The sequence below is a fragment of the Thermobia domestica genome, chromosome 3, assembly GCF_964235325.1.
Source record: "Thermobia domestica chromosome 3, izTheDome1.hap1.1, whole genome shotgun sequence".
NCBI classification, from domain to species: Eukaryota; Metazoa; Arthropoda; class Insecta; order Zygentoma; family Lepismatidae; genus Thermobia; species Thermobia domestica.
The window spans coordinates 285,681,817-285,697,891 of NC_137456.1; the positions used below are offsets into that span (position 1 = coordinate 285,681,817).

At 35.6% G+C, this 16,075-nt stretch overlaps 1 protein-coding gene across 2 annotated transcripts in view; it reads right to left on the reverse strand.

The window, feature by feature from the left end:
- The window catches only part of LOC145681108 (synaptotagmin-12-like), a 607,941-nt gene that overhangs the window by 345,149 nt on the left and 246,717 nt on the right, over nt 1-16,075 (reverse strand). For both annotated transcript variants that reach the window (XM_081752521.1, XM_081752520.1), the window contains exon 2: nt 954-1,135. In XM_081752521.1, the coding sequence (XP_081608647.1) occupies nt 954-1,133 (180 nt within the window). In that variant the 5' untranslated portion in view covers nt 1,134-1,135. The remainder of the gene's footprint in view (nt 1-953; nt 1,136-16,075) is intronic.

Below are 16,075 nucleotides of genomic sequence, written 5' to 3' on the forward strand. Positions count from 1 at the left end.
GAATAAATAGGATAATGAACAAGTTTAAAAATAAGAAATTGGTTTTTAAAAACTAAATAATATAGAAGATATATTTAAACATGGAAGTCATGAAAAATGTACGTACAGCATTTCTTCAATTGTAAATGACAAATAAAATCTCAATTTCACATCCTATAATTATGCTCCATATTCTAAAACAGATGGATGACAAATGAAAGTGTGGTGTAGTATGAGTTGTATTTAGTATCGCTCTTACCATCGAGGTTATATAAAACGTGGCCTTACAAATTAACATGGGATCCGAATTACATGAGCCCTCGCTGGGAATCGCACTAGGTCTCCCGCGCCAGAAATTCGTACGCTAACCTAATAGGCACGAGGAAGCTCGACCAATGAAAGTGAATGATTAATAAAAAAAATAATGGATTGGAGGTCCATCAATTTCTTTCATTAATGGATAGATCATCCATTAATGAATTCATTCATTAATGGATGCAATCATTAATGGTGGGATGAAACAGAACGCCGAAAAACCCACGGACAAGTATTTGACCCTTTGGACCAGAGTTAAGCGGTCGATTACTGAGTTGCTTTGCAATCATTTTTCAATTGTAGTTAATATATACAAGTCGATGCTCGACTCGACATGACTTGTACACTACTTCCATTTATTTTAATTTGTAAATATAGAATATGTGCAATAGTAAACATCGCTTTAGAGAAACCTCGATGAAATGTATCCCAGCTCACTCATATTTAAGTACAGAAATCTTAATATTATTGTTTTATTTCTGCATTTTTAATGTAAAAACATGGAGATTGAAATAATAAACGCTCTTTGAATATGTAAACATAGAAAATTTCGTTAGGACGTATCCACTTTGACTTTCGAGCTTCAATCTGCTTGACAACACTAAATGTACACGGACTATTACAGGAAAAGTGAATTTAATGTGTGTGATGTTACTTACCAGGTACCCATTAGCATTGTAATGTCCACTCCGCGTGAGCCCGACCTTTTCCTCTCTGCTGGAAAAGATCCAAGCCGTTGTCCACGTCCAAAGACCCATGAAACGACAAACTGCCAGAAGGACAAGTGCTACAATAATGGCTATTCCTAGCAATGTCACAGCCACTTGGAATTCTCCCATTCCTGGAAACAAAAACAACAGAAATTAAATATTTCTCATTTTTTAAAAGATACGCTTGGGCAATGCAAAATTAAAACTACTAATATAAATAATAACTTTTAGTTTACTGCTGGGAACTACTAATAAGCAAAGTTATCTAATTTTCTGTAGTACAAGAGCATGAGATATCAGAAATTTAAAGGACAAGAAAATACAAGTATGTTTCATTGCTGAATTCGGGTTTAACGTTTATTTTAGCGGCAAGGCTGTATGAGACGTGGATCTACAGCTAATCGGTCCACCCACGGGGCCGTCCACCGCATCCGGATCCCCAAACGTTCTAACTCAATATACATTTGTACACTTTCTCAATAAAACTATATTTGTTTAACATGGAAGTAATTAAAGTGTCATGAAAATTTGATCTTACACTTCATTTGTACTCTTTCTGTTATAAAAACTATTTAGTTCTATCATTTTTTCTGAAAATATAGGTGGAGGTATTTTACTTCTCATCTTCTCGGGTACAGAACAATACTCATTCAATACTACATAGACGTAGTAGCTTATAGTATTGGATCCATTCCCAAATCTTGGACCCCGCCGAACAAAAAATTCTGTATTCGCGCCTGCTACAACTCAAGGTAGGAATCTTAACCACATAAACTCACGCCGGGAACCGAACCGAAGTTTCTGTATCCATGTTGAAATAAAGAGGTGGAGTCAGAGATGGGATTTATTCTTAGAACTCTGAATCCGTGTTGGAACAGAGAGGTAGAATGAGAGATGGTATCTATTCTTAGAACCCTGAATCCGTGTTGGAATAGAGAGGTAGATTCAGAGATGGTATCTATTCTTAGAACTCTGAATCCGTGTTTGAATAGAGAGTTAAAGTCAGAGATGGTATCTATTCTTAGAACTCTGAATCCGTGTTGGAATAGAGAGGTAGATTCAGAAGTGGTATTTATTCTTAGAACTCTGAATCCGTGTTGGAATAGAGAGGTAGATTCAGAGATGGTATTTATTCTTAGAACTCTGAATCCGTGTTTGAATAGAGAGATAAAGTCAGAGATGGTATCTATTCTTAGAACTCTGAATCCGTGTTGGAATAGAGAGGTAGATTCAGAGATGGTATCTATTCTTAGAACTCTGAATCCATGTTTGAATAGAGAGATAAAGTCAGAGATGGTATCTATTCTTAGAACTCTGAATCCGTGTTGGAATAGAGAGGTAGAGTCAGAGATGGTATTTATTCTTAGAACTCTGAATCCGTGCTGGAATAGTAAGGTAGAGTCTGAGATGGTATTTATTCTTAGAACTCTGAATCCGTGCTGGAATAGTAAGGTAGAGTCTGAGATGGTATCTATTCTTAAAACATTGAATCCGAGTAGAAAACAATTTATTAGACTTCCAAACTATGATATGCGTAAGTGTAGGAAGTCTTAACGACTATGTCTGCCCGCCTATCTGTCGACATGCAACGAAGCAAAAACGGTACAAGATATCGAGAAGTGTTTTTCTGCAATCGGTGCAGAGTTCCAAGAATAGATTATCTCTCCTCCATTCCAAAACTTGCTTCACACGTATATCGCCAATCTCAATACATTCACTCAACACATCCAGTAAATGTATATTCGAAATTTACTCCACGGTTCCGAAGCAGCTGCTGCGATCTGATTCCAGAAACGAAAAAAATCAGGGATTTTCGATAATACGTTACAGTATGTTACTGAGTGTATGAAAATCCCCCAGGATGAAAAGAAATATTAATTAATTTGTATTTACACCCTTTGTCACCAGTAGGTCTATATAGGTTTTAGTTTAAAGTGAGGTCAAAACTAATGTAGTGCGTTTGCTGCTCTCTCACTGGGAATTGAACCTGGAACTGTGTGCACGAAAGACACGCGCTCTACAAGATATCGAGAGGTTAATGAAGAGTTCCCAGAAAGGAAAAATTTGTATATTAAAGTTTAGCTTCCCTTTTCAACATCGTGGATATATGAAACGCGGACCTAGAGTTTAAGGTAGGATCCAAGCTACCGTAATGCGTTCAATGTTGTCTCATTGGGAATCAAACTGAAACTGTTGTACACCAGAGAACATAAAAAAATAATGGTGCTGAGATTAGTTTTCAATCTAGTGTCTCACGAAAAGTGTCAGACAAGAAGTTACGTACTGTTTTGCAGAATGAAGTGCGACTATAATGTTATATTTCACACATTATATTTAATAATATACTCAAATCTTTCTAATCATTTTAAATACTTATTGATAAAGTAAGTTCATAGAGCAAGGCTAAAACAAATTCCGGGCACTAGGTTGCCAGGTGACTAGAAATGCAAGTTTAGCGCCTACTTAATTTACGGCCTAAACATGTGGATCTATGTGTCAGATTGGATTTGTATTAGTATTGTGACATCTGGATTTCAGAGCCATCACCTAGATCAATTTTTTTAGCACTGGCATAGGTTGATTATTATGAAATTTTATAGCATGATATTGAGGGTTTTCTTTATATATATATTCCTATATTTTTAGTGATCACATAAAGTGAAAGCTTAAAGTGTGTGGCTAGTTTATATATATATATATATATATATATATATATATATATATATATATATATATATATATATATATAAACTGGCCACACACTTTAAGCTTTCACTTTATGTGACCACTAAAAATATAGGAATTCTTATGCTGAAAGTATGGAGTTTCCAATTACCACTATTTCAATTCAAATTTCCAAGGTATTGCTCAAAAACACACTCTTAAAAATAAAGTAATTATTATGGGGTAATGTTTATAAACAGCAAACGGATGATTGTCACGGACAGGGGCATATCAACGGGGGGATCCACCGAGTCAGGACCTCCCTCCCAAATTTCTAACTCAACATACATTTGTATACTTTCTCAATAAAACTATACTACTTTAACAGGGAAATGATAGATGTAGCATGAAAATTTGATTTTAAACTTCATCTGTACTCTTTCTCTTATGAAAACAATCTAGTTCTATAAGCTTTTCTGAAAATATAGGTGGAAGTATTTTACAATTATGTACTTATCGTGTACAGAATAATATCCATTCAATACTATATAGACGTAATGGCTTGAAATATTGCAACCCTCAAAAGCTTGGATCCTTCACAATAAAAATTTCTGGGTGCTTACCTTATCACGGCATATTTATAAGATACCCATACAGAGACATATGTACACTCATGTGCAACATTACTGTCGCATGTTTATAAATATGTTGTTCGAGGAATATAATTTGATAACGAATTCGCCCGGTATTTCTTATAAGATTAGTATGTGTATAATTAGCAAAAATATGTCTGTAATGTTTACGTTTACGTTTCTTTGATAAAATCATTTTAAGGGGCCTTGTATGTAGAGTGTTTTGCTAGCAATTCCTGTTAACTACTTTAAAGAAATACGAGCGTCCATAAACACAAACTGTTATTGATTGTACTGCATAAACATTACAAACATCACAAACTGTACAAACATTCGTTATTTTCTATGTAACATACGAGTTTGAAATATTTCTGATCTGAAATACAAATCTTAATTGTATAAAGAAGATTCAAATTTGTTTAACTTTATGAGTGGAGAATAATGGAAAAACTCGATTTGGGATACAATTTTATGATGTAAAAAAGTTGTGTAATGAATTAAGGATAGTTTGTTTAAACTTACTTTCTGTATAAAAAAAAAAAAAAAAAGTAAAAAGTTTCCAAAGAGAAGAAGACTATTTTTTTTGAAGGGGACATTAGAGATTAAATCCCAAATTTCAGCATATTATAAATCTGAAAATATTCATATCAACATATATAACTAACATATTGTATAAGTCTCTTCTGTGGAGAATGTGTGCTTCATATAACCAAATGATTAGATTTCATGTAGTAAATGTATTTAGTATGTCCGAAAACAAGTTCAAAAGAATTGTCAGGCAATAGCTTCTGTATAATTAAACGACATATATTTGTGTATGTATAATAATGGGGGACACGGCACTAGTCCTAAACGGCACAAGACCTAAAAATCATTTCTGCGGCACAAATCCTAAACGGCATAATACCTAAATGGCACAAGACAGAAAAATCATTTCGCGTCACTAGTCCTAAACGGCACAAGTCCTAAATGGCATAAGACCTAAACGGCACAAGATCTAAAAATCATTTCGCACCACAATACCTAAACGGCACTAGTCCTAAAAGGTACAAGACCTAAAATTTAGAACTAGTGCCTATATTTTTAGGATTTGTGCCGTTTAGGACTTTGTATGTTAGATAATTATGTAGACGACACTATAACTGGGCATTAAACCTGTTATATTGAGTTGAGTTGATTTTCGGTTTAACGTCCCGTTCAGGAGCGAGGCTATATGAGACATGGACCTACTGATTAACGTGGAATCCGAACCACATGAGCTCCCGTCGGGAATCGAACCCGGGTCTCCCACGCCAAAGGCGCGCACGCTAACCTCTTAGCCACGGAGGAGCTCTAAACCTGTTATGTTGTAGTTATGAAATAAATAAATAAATAAATAAATAAATAAATAAATAAATAAATAAATAAATAAATAAATAAATAGAGTTATGTTCACATGTAAAGAAATTAATAAGAAACTGATTTTTTTTTCATAAAGCAAATTTTTTAAAAACACAGTTGTAATTCGACGTTTCATTTTATATGTCAACATTAGTCATATTTCGTTTCTAAACTCTATTTTTCGTTTTACGATAGAGTGCTATTTCATATCAATGTCATGACGGTATATTTAATTCATGGCACTTTATCTTACAAAATATATTCACATTCCATTTTTAATTTATCCGAAAGAGATTTTGTTTTAAATACAATAAAAGGAAGTCATACATAACTTTTCTAAAAAGAAAGAAAACATAGAAATAGAAGTGTTAATGCTTACCAGGAAAAAGAAGGCAATGTTTAATTTGCTAATGAAAGATACAGAACGACACAGTTATTTATGAGAAAGGAAAGTAATCAACAAGTCAGACAGAATTAAACTTTTCAGTAATTAACTTGTTCGTACCTCTTGTCCTTTTTTCTTACAAATTTCAGTAATTACTGCATCAAATAATGAGAGAGTTTCTTTATATATAATTTAAAATAAAAGGTAATTTCGTGATAGCTTCTGTACTTGGAAATTATTGCAATTTGCATATTCTAAGGTTACTTTAAAACGAAAAAGTAATTTAAAAATACATCGAAAAAAGGAGAAATTCGAGTAAAGAAGAACTTTTATTCTTTCACTCCCTTAGTCTATCTTTCTAATGTTACTTCTACCTTACAAAATCAATAAAAAAGATAAAAAGTTATCATTATAATTGAAATTTATTGATATGCTTGAAATTTGAGCTTTTCTTTTCTAATTATAATAATATAATAATTATAATAATATAATTTCTAATTATAGTACTTTTACAAATGTACACTCATGTCCAAAATTATTGTCGCATGTCTATAGATATGTTGTTGTAGGAATATAATTTGATAAAGAATTCGCCTGGTATTTCTTATAATGTTAATATGTGTATAGTCGGCAATGACATGTATGTGGCAAATTTCATGTTAAAAGAGCAGTAAATAAGAACAATAAAACGAAAATAAAACTTTCTTGTCCATTTAGCAACACTTTGTTTTACTCATTCTAATTTTCGTGTTTATAATTATTTTCCTATGAAATTTATTACAAATATACATTTCCCGATTATACTCATAGTATCAGTGTTAAAAGTACCCTTCGAGCTCCTCCGTGGCTAAGCGGTTAGCGTACGCGCCTTTGGCATGGGAGACCCAGGTTCGATTCCCGGCGGGAGCTCATGTGGTTCGGATTCCACGTTAATCAGTAGGTCCACGTCTCATATAGCCTCGCTGCTGAAAGGGACGCTAAACTAAAATCAACTCAACGTTAAAAGTACCCTGCAAAATCATTATCAAATTATATACTTACAAGAAGACAGTTATAGATATGCGACAATCATTTTGGACATGAGTGTACATGTGCACTTAATGACAAAGTTCTATTCAAGAATACACTTAAAATGATATTTGCTGTTACACTGTAGGAAGCAGAACTAATAACAATACACTAAGTCTATCGAAAATGTCTGAAGATCTTTGGATGTGGGTGTAGGGAAGAATGGAAAAATGACTTTTAGTTTTAAGTTCCATAATTATGCTTTTTAGGCTAAAGGAAATGAGTTATTAATGAAATGAATTATTATAAAATAACACTGTTCAACAACGAAAATGTAAATTGAACAAAATCAGCTAATTCTTATTGATTTTGTGGTGCTGATCACGAATTTGAAAGTTATTTTCGAATATTAGCTCTACGTTTCGTTTTACATGCATGTCTAATAATAACGCTTTAAAAATAAATATATTCGCTTCGTTTGGGGTAAAATGTTACACTGATCCGGCAACACTGGAGAAACTATATGAACGCTTGGTTTCATTGTGTTGCTTATCTCAGTAGTGTTCTGCTATTGTTAGAAAAGACAGGTTTAGTGCAGTTATCAGCGTTTTGGGTGTGACGTTTGTGTAGTGCAGGACATAAAAATACAACTACAAGTACGCAAAAATACTGGTATTTCGAATGTATATTTTTAAATAGTTGTCGAAACTATTTCAAGTGACATTTTGAGGATTTCAATAAACAAAAATGCCGCGAAATTGTGTAAACAGTGCGGATAGCTTCTGCTACGTGTGTGTGGAAGTGACATTTTCCTCACAAAAGCAGACTATAACACCACTAATAAAAAAAGCCTATCAATATTACTTTGGTTGTAAAATTGGAAACCAAGATAAACCTTGGGCACCCCACATTGTGTGTAACACTTGTGCCAGCAATCTAAGAAATTGGATTAATGGGAAGGGGCGCTCAATGCTTTTTGCAGTGCCCATGATTTGGAGGGAGCCAAGCGACCACACCAGAGACTATTATTATTGTATGGTTCCTTCCGTCAAGAAGGAAATTTCCACGAAGATGAAGCGGGCCTTGATCTATCCTAACATTCCTTCTGCAATGCGCCCTGTTCCACATGGAGAAGGACTACCTGTTCCTGACCCACCTAAAGAATACGATCTTTTTTCTGATGATGATCAAGAAGTTGAAGCTCCTGAATCAAGTACTTCGAAGGACCCTACGTTTGTTGTAGAAGAACCACATAGACTTACTCAAGAGGAACTAAGTGATCTAATGAGAGACTTGGACCTCTCGAAAAGCAAAGCCGAAATTTTAGCGTCACGCTTAAAGCAATGGAATTTATTGCAGGAAAAAGTAAATATTTCAGTGTATCGGAATAGGGAGAAGATGTTCACTTCATTTTTTACTATGGAAGACACACTTGTGGCATGTACAGATGTAAATGGTCTCATAAGGGCAATTAAAATTAATTATGAACCTACGGAGTGGAGGATCTTTATAGATTCGTCCAAGGTGAGTTTAAAGGCAGTGCTTTTACATATTGGAAATGAACTTCCTTCAATTCCTGTAGGTTACGCAATTCATATGAAGGTATCTTATGAAAACCTGAAACGTTTACTTCCAGCCATTAAATATTACGATTTTCAGTGGCTCATTTGTGGTGACCTTAAAGTAATAGCACTGTTGCTAGGTATGCAGTTAGGGTATACAAAGTATTGTTGCTTTATATGTGAATGGGACAGTAGAGATCGTGGATCTCATTACCGCAAAAGTGATTGGAGTACCAGAGAAACTCTACAGCCGGGAGTGAAAAATGTACAGCATGAACCACTGGTAGATCGTAACCGAATTTTGCTTCCCCCTCTACATATTAAATTAGGTCTTATGAAAAGTTTTGTTAAGAGCATGAACCAAGAGGATGAGGCCTATAAGTACCTAAGAGGACAATTCCCTCGATGGCAAAGTTAAAGAGGGTGTTTTCATAGGGTTACAGATTAGGCACTATTCAAAGATCACAAGTTCGATGAAATTCTCCAAGGTGAGGAGAAAGCTGCGTGGGAAAGCTTGAAGAGTGTTTGTTCACAGTTCTTGGGAAAACGCCGAGCAAGAAATTACAAACAACTGGTAGCAAAGTTGTTATTGTGCTACGAAAATCTTGGTTGCAATATGTCTCTGAAACTCCACTTTCTTCATTCATATTCACTTCTTTCCCGAAGATTGTGGAGCAGTAAGTGACGAACATGGTGAGCGTTTCCATCAAGATATTGCAGCCATAGAGAAGAGATATCAGGGAAAGTGGAGTTCTAACATATTGGCCGACTACTGTTGGACTATTGCAAGGGATGCTCCAGATGTAACCTACAAAAGGCAAGCCAAGCGAAGACGCTCAAAATAAAATAAACATAATCCTGTACAAGGGATCACTTGAAACTTTTGTCTATATTGCAGTGTAGTTCTTGCACAAAAAGGTATTTGTACATATTTTTCATGTTTTGATGTTAATAATGATTTTTATTACGGAATTGTTAATGTTTAACTTGACCACGGTTACTTTATTTTCTGTATCGCTGTGAAACTGGTATTTGCGCAATTTTGAAAAAGGAAGTACAAGGGTATAGAAAGCTATAGGTTAGGGTACTTCTTAACTCCCCAGCTTATCACATCACAGCGAAATAGATAAAAAATGTGAAATGTAGGTTTTTTACAAGATTTTGCTTAAATGTTCTATAAATATTAATACATTTGTATATATACAGCTACTGTTGTACAAGGGCGTTTTTTCACAACCTGAGCTAAGAAAATTCTTCTATTATCATTTCCTTTCATATTATGCTTAAATGAATGTAAAAATCAAATCAATGTGAATTTCAAAGAATTTACATACTTTCGATCAAAATTTGTTGAACAGTGTAATTTGTGGAATGCTAATGCGAGAGACAACATAGAGAATCTTGAGAAAATCCACAAAAAAGATTGTCTACCACAAACTCACATGGTTGAGATCGAACGAGGGACCCCTTACATCATGGTAAGCGATTTGTCGTTGAACAACCATGATAATTAAAATAAATAAGAAAATCGAGCTGGGTCGAAGAAGAGAGAAATGAAGAAAGTGTTATTGATAGTAGGGGAAAAGAAGGAGAATAAACTACCTAGGACTTTGTTTCAGAGCTGCTGTATTCAGAGGAACGGAATAGAAAGCATTGTGGAAGACGAAAGGGGCCAGGGAGAAAATACTACAATTAATCGAGATATACAGATAACGTCTACACAAGATGAGAATATCAGTTGAGGATTGTAGTGTATATGTGGTTTTCATTTTGTAACAAATGACACCGTGAAGTTCGCAAAATAATTACGATGATAATGCACTTAAAAGGTAACATTTTAATTTTTAAATTTCTAAATTATGCTATGTATCAATGAAAAGTCTTACTGAAACTATATGCCTGTCCATTAATGTGTTTGACTGTCTGTTTGTCACATATACCAAAGCAAAAACTGTTTTCTGATGAGAATTTTGCATCTCAAGAATTGGTTTTCATCTCTGTTCATATAGCGCTATGACCCTCTCCATTGGTACAGTGGTTAGTGAGCGCCTTTATACGCGTTACCTTAACATTCAGATTTCACTTTAAACTGTAGGTTTATTTCTTATATAGACTTTGTGGTGAAAAGTAGGGAGGCCACAAAGTTCCGGTTCCGGCGAAACCGGTTCTCAGAAAACCCGGTTCCAGAACCGAATCTTAGGAACAGGTTCCAGACCTGGATCCGAAGGACCGGTTCCGGAACCGGATCTTCTAGAATCGGAGCCGTTCAGACCCGAAAATCGGTTCCTCAGGAACCGGTTCTGGCCATCTCTAGTGAAAAGGAACGCTAAAATCCAATCAACCAAAAGTTATTATTCAATCTTAATTGCAATTGGTGGCCGGTTTCGTTGTTAATAGCAATACGGCAAAAAACAGCGAGAAACGTCTTCTTGGTTTGGAATCAGGATCTCAAGAACCTATACCACTTCCTTGATCCTACTACTCTACTCTAACCGAAGCGGTACTGCAACTTTCAGTTTTAATATTTATTTTCGTAGGAACAATGCGATAATAAAGAGCAAGAATTTCTTTACATGCTTTTCTTTAATTTCCAAGTGTCCACATTCTAAAATCATGCAGCGGTAATTTAACTCATTTCCCGACGTCATACAATGATAAAATTTTCCTCAGCGACATAAGCCGGGTGGAAATAAAATATTCCATTGTTCCTTTCATGTATTTCTATATAATTGTATTACTTCCGGCTAGCTGAGGACTTCGCCCTCCAGATCCTCATACTTCTCATATCCCTAATATCGTCATCGATATGACAAAGAGGTCTAAGGGACAAGTTATTTTTTTTTTTTTTTTTTTTTTTTACAGGGGATCATTTTAAAGAAAAACTGTGCTCTTTAACCGTTTGTCCTCTAATGTAACTCCTAACTGTAACACATACACTTCTAGCAGTGACATACATACTCCTAACAGTGATGCATACATTCATAACAGAGATGAATATTCCTAACCAGTGGCGTAACTACAATGGAGCGAGTGGAGCAGTTGCTCCAGGGCGCAAGGGCGAAAAAAAAAAAGAACACGGAAAACTGTTCCTTCCACAAAAGCATTTCAAAAGGTACAATATGACTATTAGCAATTAATTGGCAACAGCCGATACCGGGGGCGGATCCAGGAATTTTTGAGGGGAGCACAGGTTTGAAAAATAAACTTGAGACATTTTTCGATATTTGGTTCGCTACCTAAAATGTGGACTGCAGTGCTTCATAATACGTATTTATCTCCGCCCTCTGGAGGCGGCATTGAGGAAAGCCATGTTGTTCAACACGAGAGAATCCAGGATTACCATGAACTGGAAACGCATACATTATCTGCAATGAGTGGAGAACGCACTAAGAATTTTTCTTTTGACAGAAATTTTAATTTTTTCCCATAGTCTTTTAAACAAGCGCTGTATACTGTTAGTATATTATATATATACAGGACATATACTCTTAACAGTGACGCAGTTACTCCTAATAATGACACACACGATCCTATCAGTCACAAAAATTTAAGATATGTTTCTTCTTTCAACTTAACGATGAATTTCTTCTATATTATAAGATGTTCTAACTCTAGTTGTTCATAGGATATTCTACGTACGATTCGTAAAATTCTGTATCATAAATGTCTCTGTTTGATTTTGTGAGGTACTCAGAACACGTTTTCCAGTTGAAGCTTTCATTCTCTGAAGGCAAGAAAGCATAGAGAGAAGATACAGAAAGAGCTGTCAGGCTGCAGATAAAGATATCTTTGAGACGCACAGCGTCTCTCAAAGTGATCTTCAACAACCTAAACAGATTGATACCCTTATCGTATCGCCTTTTGTTTACTATTGATTCAAAAGTGATCACAAAGTGAATACATTTTCCTTTGGAAAACGGCAGATGGAGAGAGAACCGTTGAAAATACATCTCAGGATTTTAGGTCTCATAACGTTCAAAAGATCTAAGAACAAAGAAAACTTTGTGCTACAGCAATACTATCTGCTTATATTACGACAGAAACAATTTAATGACAGATCAAGGAAGAAAAAGAAAATGCACAGGCCTCCCACACAAACTTTCTCGTTTGACAGTGAATGCTTATCAAATTCTGATGTAGTACAGCTAACAATGTCCTTAACCATTGAATTTTCAAGAAAATCGGTTTAAGAACAGAAGTGAACACTAGATAACTACTTGTTTTTGAGTTTTGAGAGAGAAATTTATTAAGCATATCGTAGCAGTTTACGAACTTTTATTTATGAATTAAGTAAAAGTTATTTAATTATTTACACATATTTTTAGCCATTATCAGCATCTATACTTTAAGCCTTTCATGTACGAGGGATCATACTATCCGGAGAAATTCGGGAAGGAAAGAAGCTGCTTGGGATCTGTATGTTAGATACCACCCCGGCGTTTGCCTGGTGTGAATGAGGAAAATTCGGGAAAACCTTCAATCAGAATGGCTGGCCTGAAAAAGCTGTCACACCTTTTTAACCGTGTGTCCTCACCGGAAATCGAACCTGGGACCGTTTGCACCAAAGGCGTTTGCACCAAAGGCGTTCGTGACTGCCAGTCAATAAAAATGAAATCTGATGAAAACAAACACTAAGTGTTACAAAGTTATGTTACAGTGTCAGTGATACCATCATCAGAATCTTTATACATAGTTCGTTATTTTATTAGTGCAACGGTGGCTCAGTGGTACAGCGTTCACCTCTGGTGTGTGGGGTTCCTGGTTCGGTTCCAGCTCGCGCCAAGTGGGCTTTGTGGTGGACAGTGTTTGTGAGTTTTCTCTGAGTTCTCTCGTTTCTTCCCATTTTATTCATTCCATCATTGCATTCATTTCTTATCATAATCGTCTCCTTTATCCTTGCCTCGGGGGGGCGCGGTGGCTCAGTGGTAGAGCGTTCACCTCTGGTGCTTGGGGTCCCGGGTTCGATCCCAGCCCCCGCCAAGTGAACTTTGTGGTGGACAAACACCGTGCTCGTGGGTTTTCTCGGGGTTCTCCCGTTTCCTCCCACTTTCTTCATTCCACCATTTCACTCATCTCTCATTATCACCGTCTCCTTTAGCCTAATCGGCATAACCGTGGGACGTAAAACTCAAAGATTTCATTTCATTTCATTTCATTTATCCTTGCCTCATAATAATGAGACATAAAACTGAAAGATTTCATTTTATTCCATTTTTAGTGCAATAACACTAAGTAACGAACAACGCATTTCCTCACTTAAAAAGTAGCGAAGAAGTATTAGTCCATTAAGTTCCTAGCACATAAGGACAACAGATGGTAGCACTGATATTCGTGTAAATGTTATCAGACATTTCATGGGCTTACAAAATTATTTTCGTGATCGATTACAGAAAACATACTACGCTATTAGTTACTTGATGTAAGTGTCAAATATAATGCTTAAAGCTTTGCTCATGGCAAACAATAGAAATCAATGCAAATCGTCATTACCAGTTTCTAGTTATTTATGATATGCTTAAAAGGCGACGTCCTTGGCGTTGAACAGAAAAATATCTAGAGTTTCTCACCTAAACGAAGATCTCACACGGAGAATTAATTTAAAATCTATTTTGTCCACAGATTATAATTGAATAAATTTATTCAGTCGCTTGACTGGCAACAACTGGGGTTTTAAAGCCTCTACAGTTCTCACCACGCATAAGGTCTTTTTTTTTTTTTATTCCAGTACTGATGTACAAGTTCACAGCATGGATACCTGTATCATCTTTGTTTTTCAAAAAGCTTCAAATTCTAAAACGTCATGTCTTCAAGAATTGCTTATCGTATATCCATAACTAGCCCCATTGCCGATCTCTACAGTCGCATTACTTTTTCCATCCTTCTTTCACACATAGATCGTCTTCGCTTGAAATATATCACTCACGGCCTCACAATGAAAAACACCCTACTCATGGACACAGTAGGGCCTACATACTGCAGCTGACTTCGTTACTATCCTACCATTACAATCCCCACCCCTCTTTCTCTGCTCGTTACTCTATATCGCTACACAGTACCTCCCGATCATCCCGACATTCCTCTTCTCGATGCATTCCACCTCCATATTCATTCACATTTCGTCTTTCCATTGTATAATCCACAATAATCCTACTGTACTAGCAGGGCACCAACTGTATTACATCAATGCCCTACATTGCCCCGGGACGAGAAGATAACTTCACTTGTTATTATAACATTACCTATGTGTTATGAAGCGTATTGCACGTACTCATTACTTTCATACCTCATATACGGTACATTCTATCATTGCATTATGCTTATCTTTATGTTTTCAAGATTATAAAATCCAGTAAAAATTAATCTAATAAATAAATAAATAAATCACACTTATCCCAACAAAAGTACAACATAATCCTTTTTCCTGATTACCTCTACCCAAGTCGAGGGTGTAACCCTTGAGTGGGGCTACCTACGGCAAAAAATAAAAAAAAACTTGGGATTGAAATCGAACATAAGTAACAAGCTATGGTGGTAGTTATTTGGTGTTATTTTACCACCTCATTTTTTGCTGTGTATGTCGTAATGAAATACTATGTTGTCGAAAACAGTAACACAGATCAAATAAGCGTGTGCTTTGGTTAGGTTTTATTTTAAAGTTGCATACATTTCCTAAATAGAATAGCAGCATTCCGATATTTTTTAATCAAATATGAACAAAATTGTTAGGCCTAGCAAAATTTTCGAGAAAATAAAAATTTTCGCTTTCTTATCTTTCTTTTCTGTTAGTACAAGGAAATATCCTCGGTGTTGGTACTAGTACATAATCTTTCCCCTTTGGCAATTCTACAAAAGACTATATGTAAAATTTAGTCTCTATATAACAAGGCACGTATTTACGCACGGGCCACAGGGCGGTAACTTTCTACGGGCGGTATATGATTAAAAGTCGGGATAAAGTATATGGATAAACCAGGCTGCTCACGAGAAAGAAATTTAAGGGAGAAATACAGGATGAACCATTTATCTTGATACGCCGTTGTAACTTATAGACTAATAGACACAAAATACTGAAATCTCGTTCCATGCAAATATCAAGAGGAGGACAATCTTTGACATACTGTGCAATACAACCACATTAGCCCCTTGCGTTCCAAGTGTCATTTTCCTATGTGTGTGTTGTAATACCGGTTTCATTTACTGTTAAAAGACCGTTATAGGACATAGTTATTGTGCGCGCGTGAGGAGAGCATTCACATTACTGATAAAAATAATTATTTGCATTATGGGACGTTTGGACTGAAAAAGGAAAATTCTGATGTTCTGAAGGGATTTTATGCTGCTTCACTTTGGCAACACTGACCGAAGATAAAAGACATTGGTTTTCCTTTTCCGATTTCGAAATAGATCTCGACGTTGCTGATTGTTTATCGTCAAAACAAA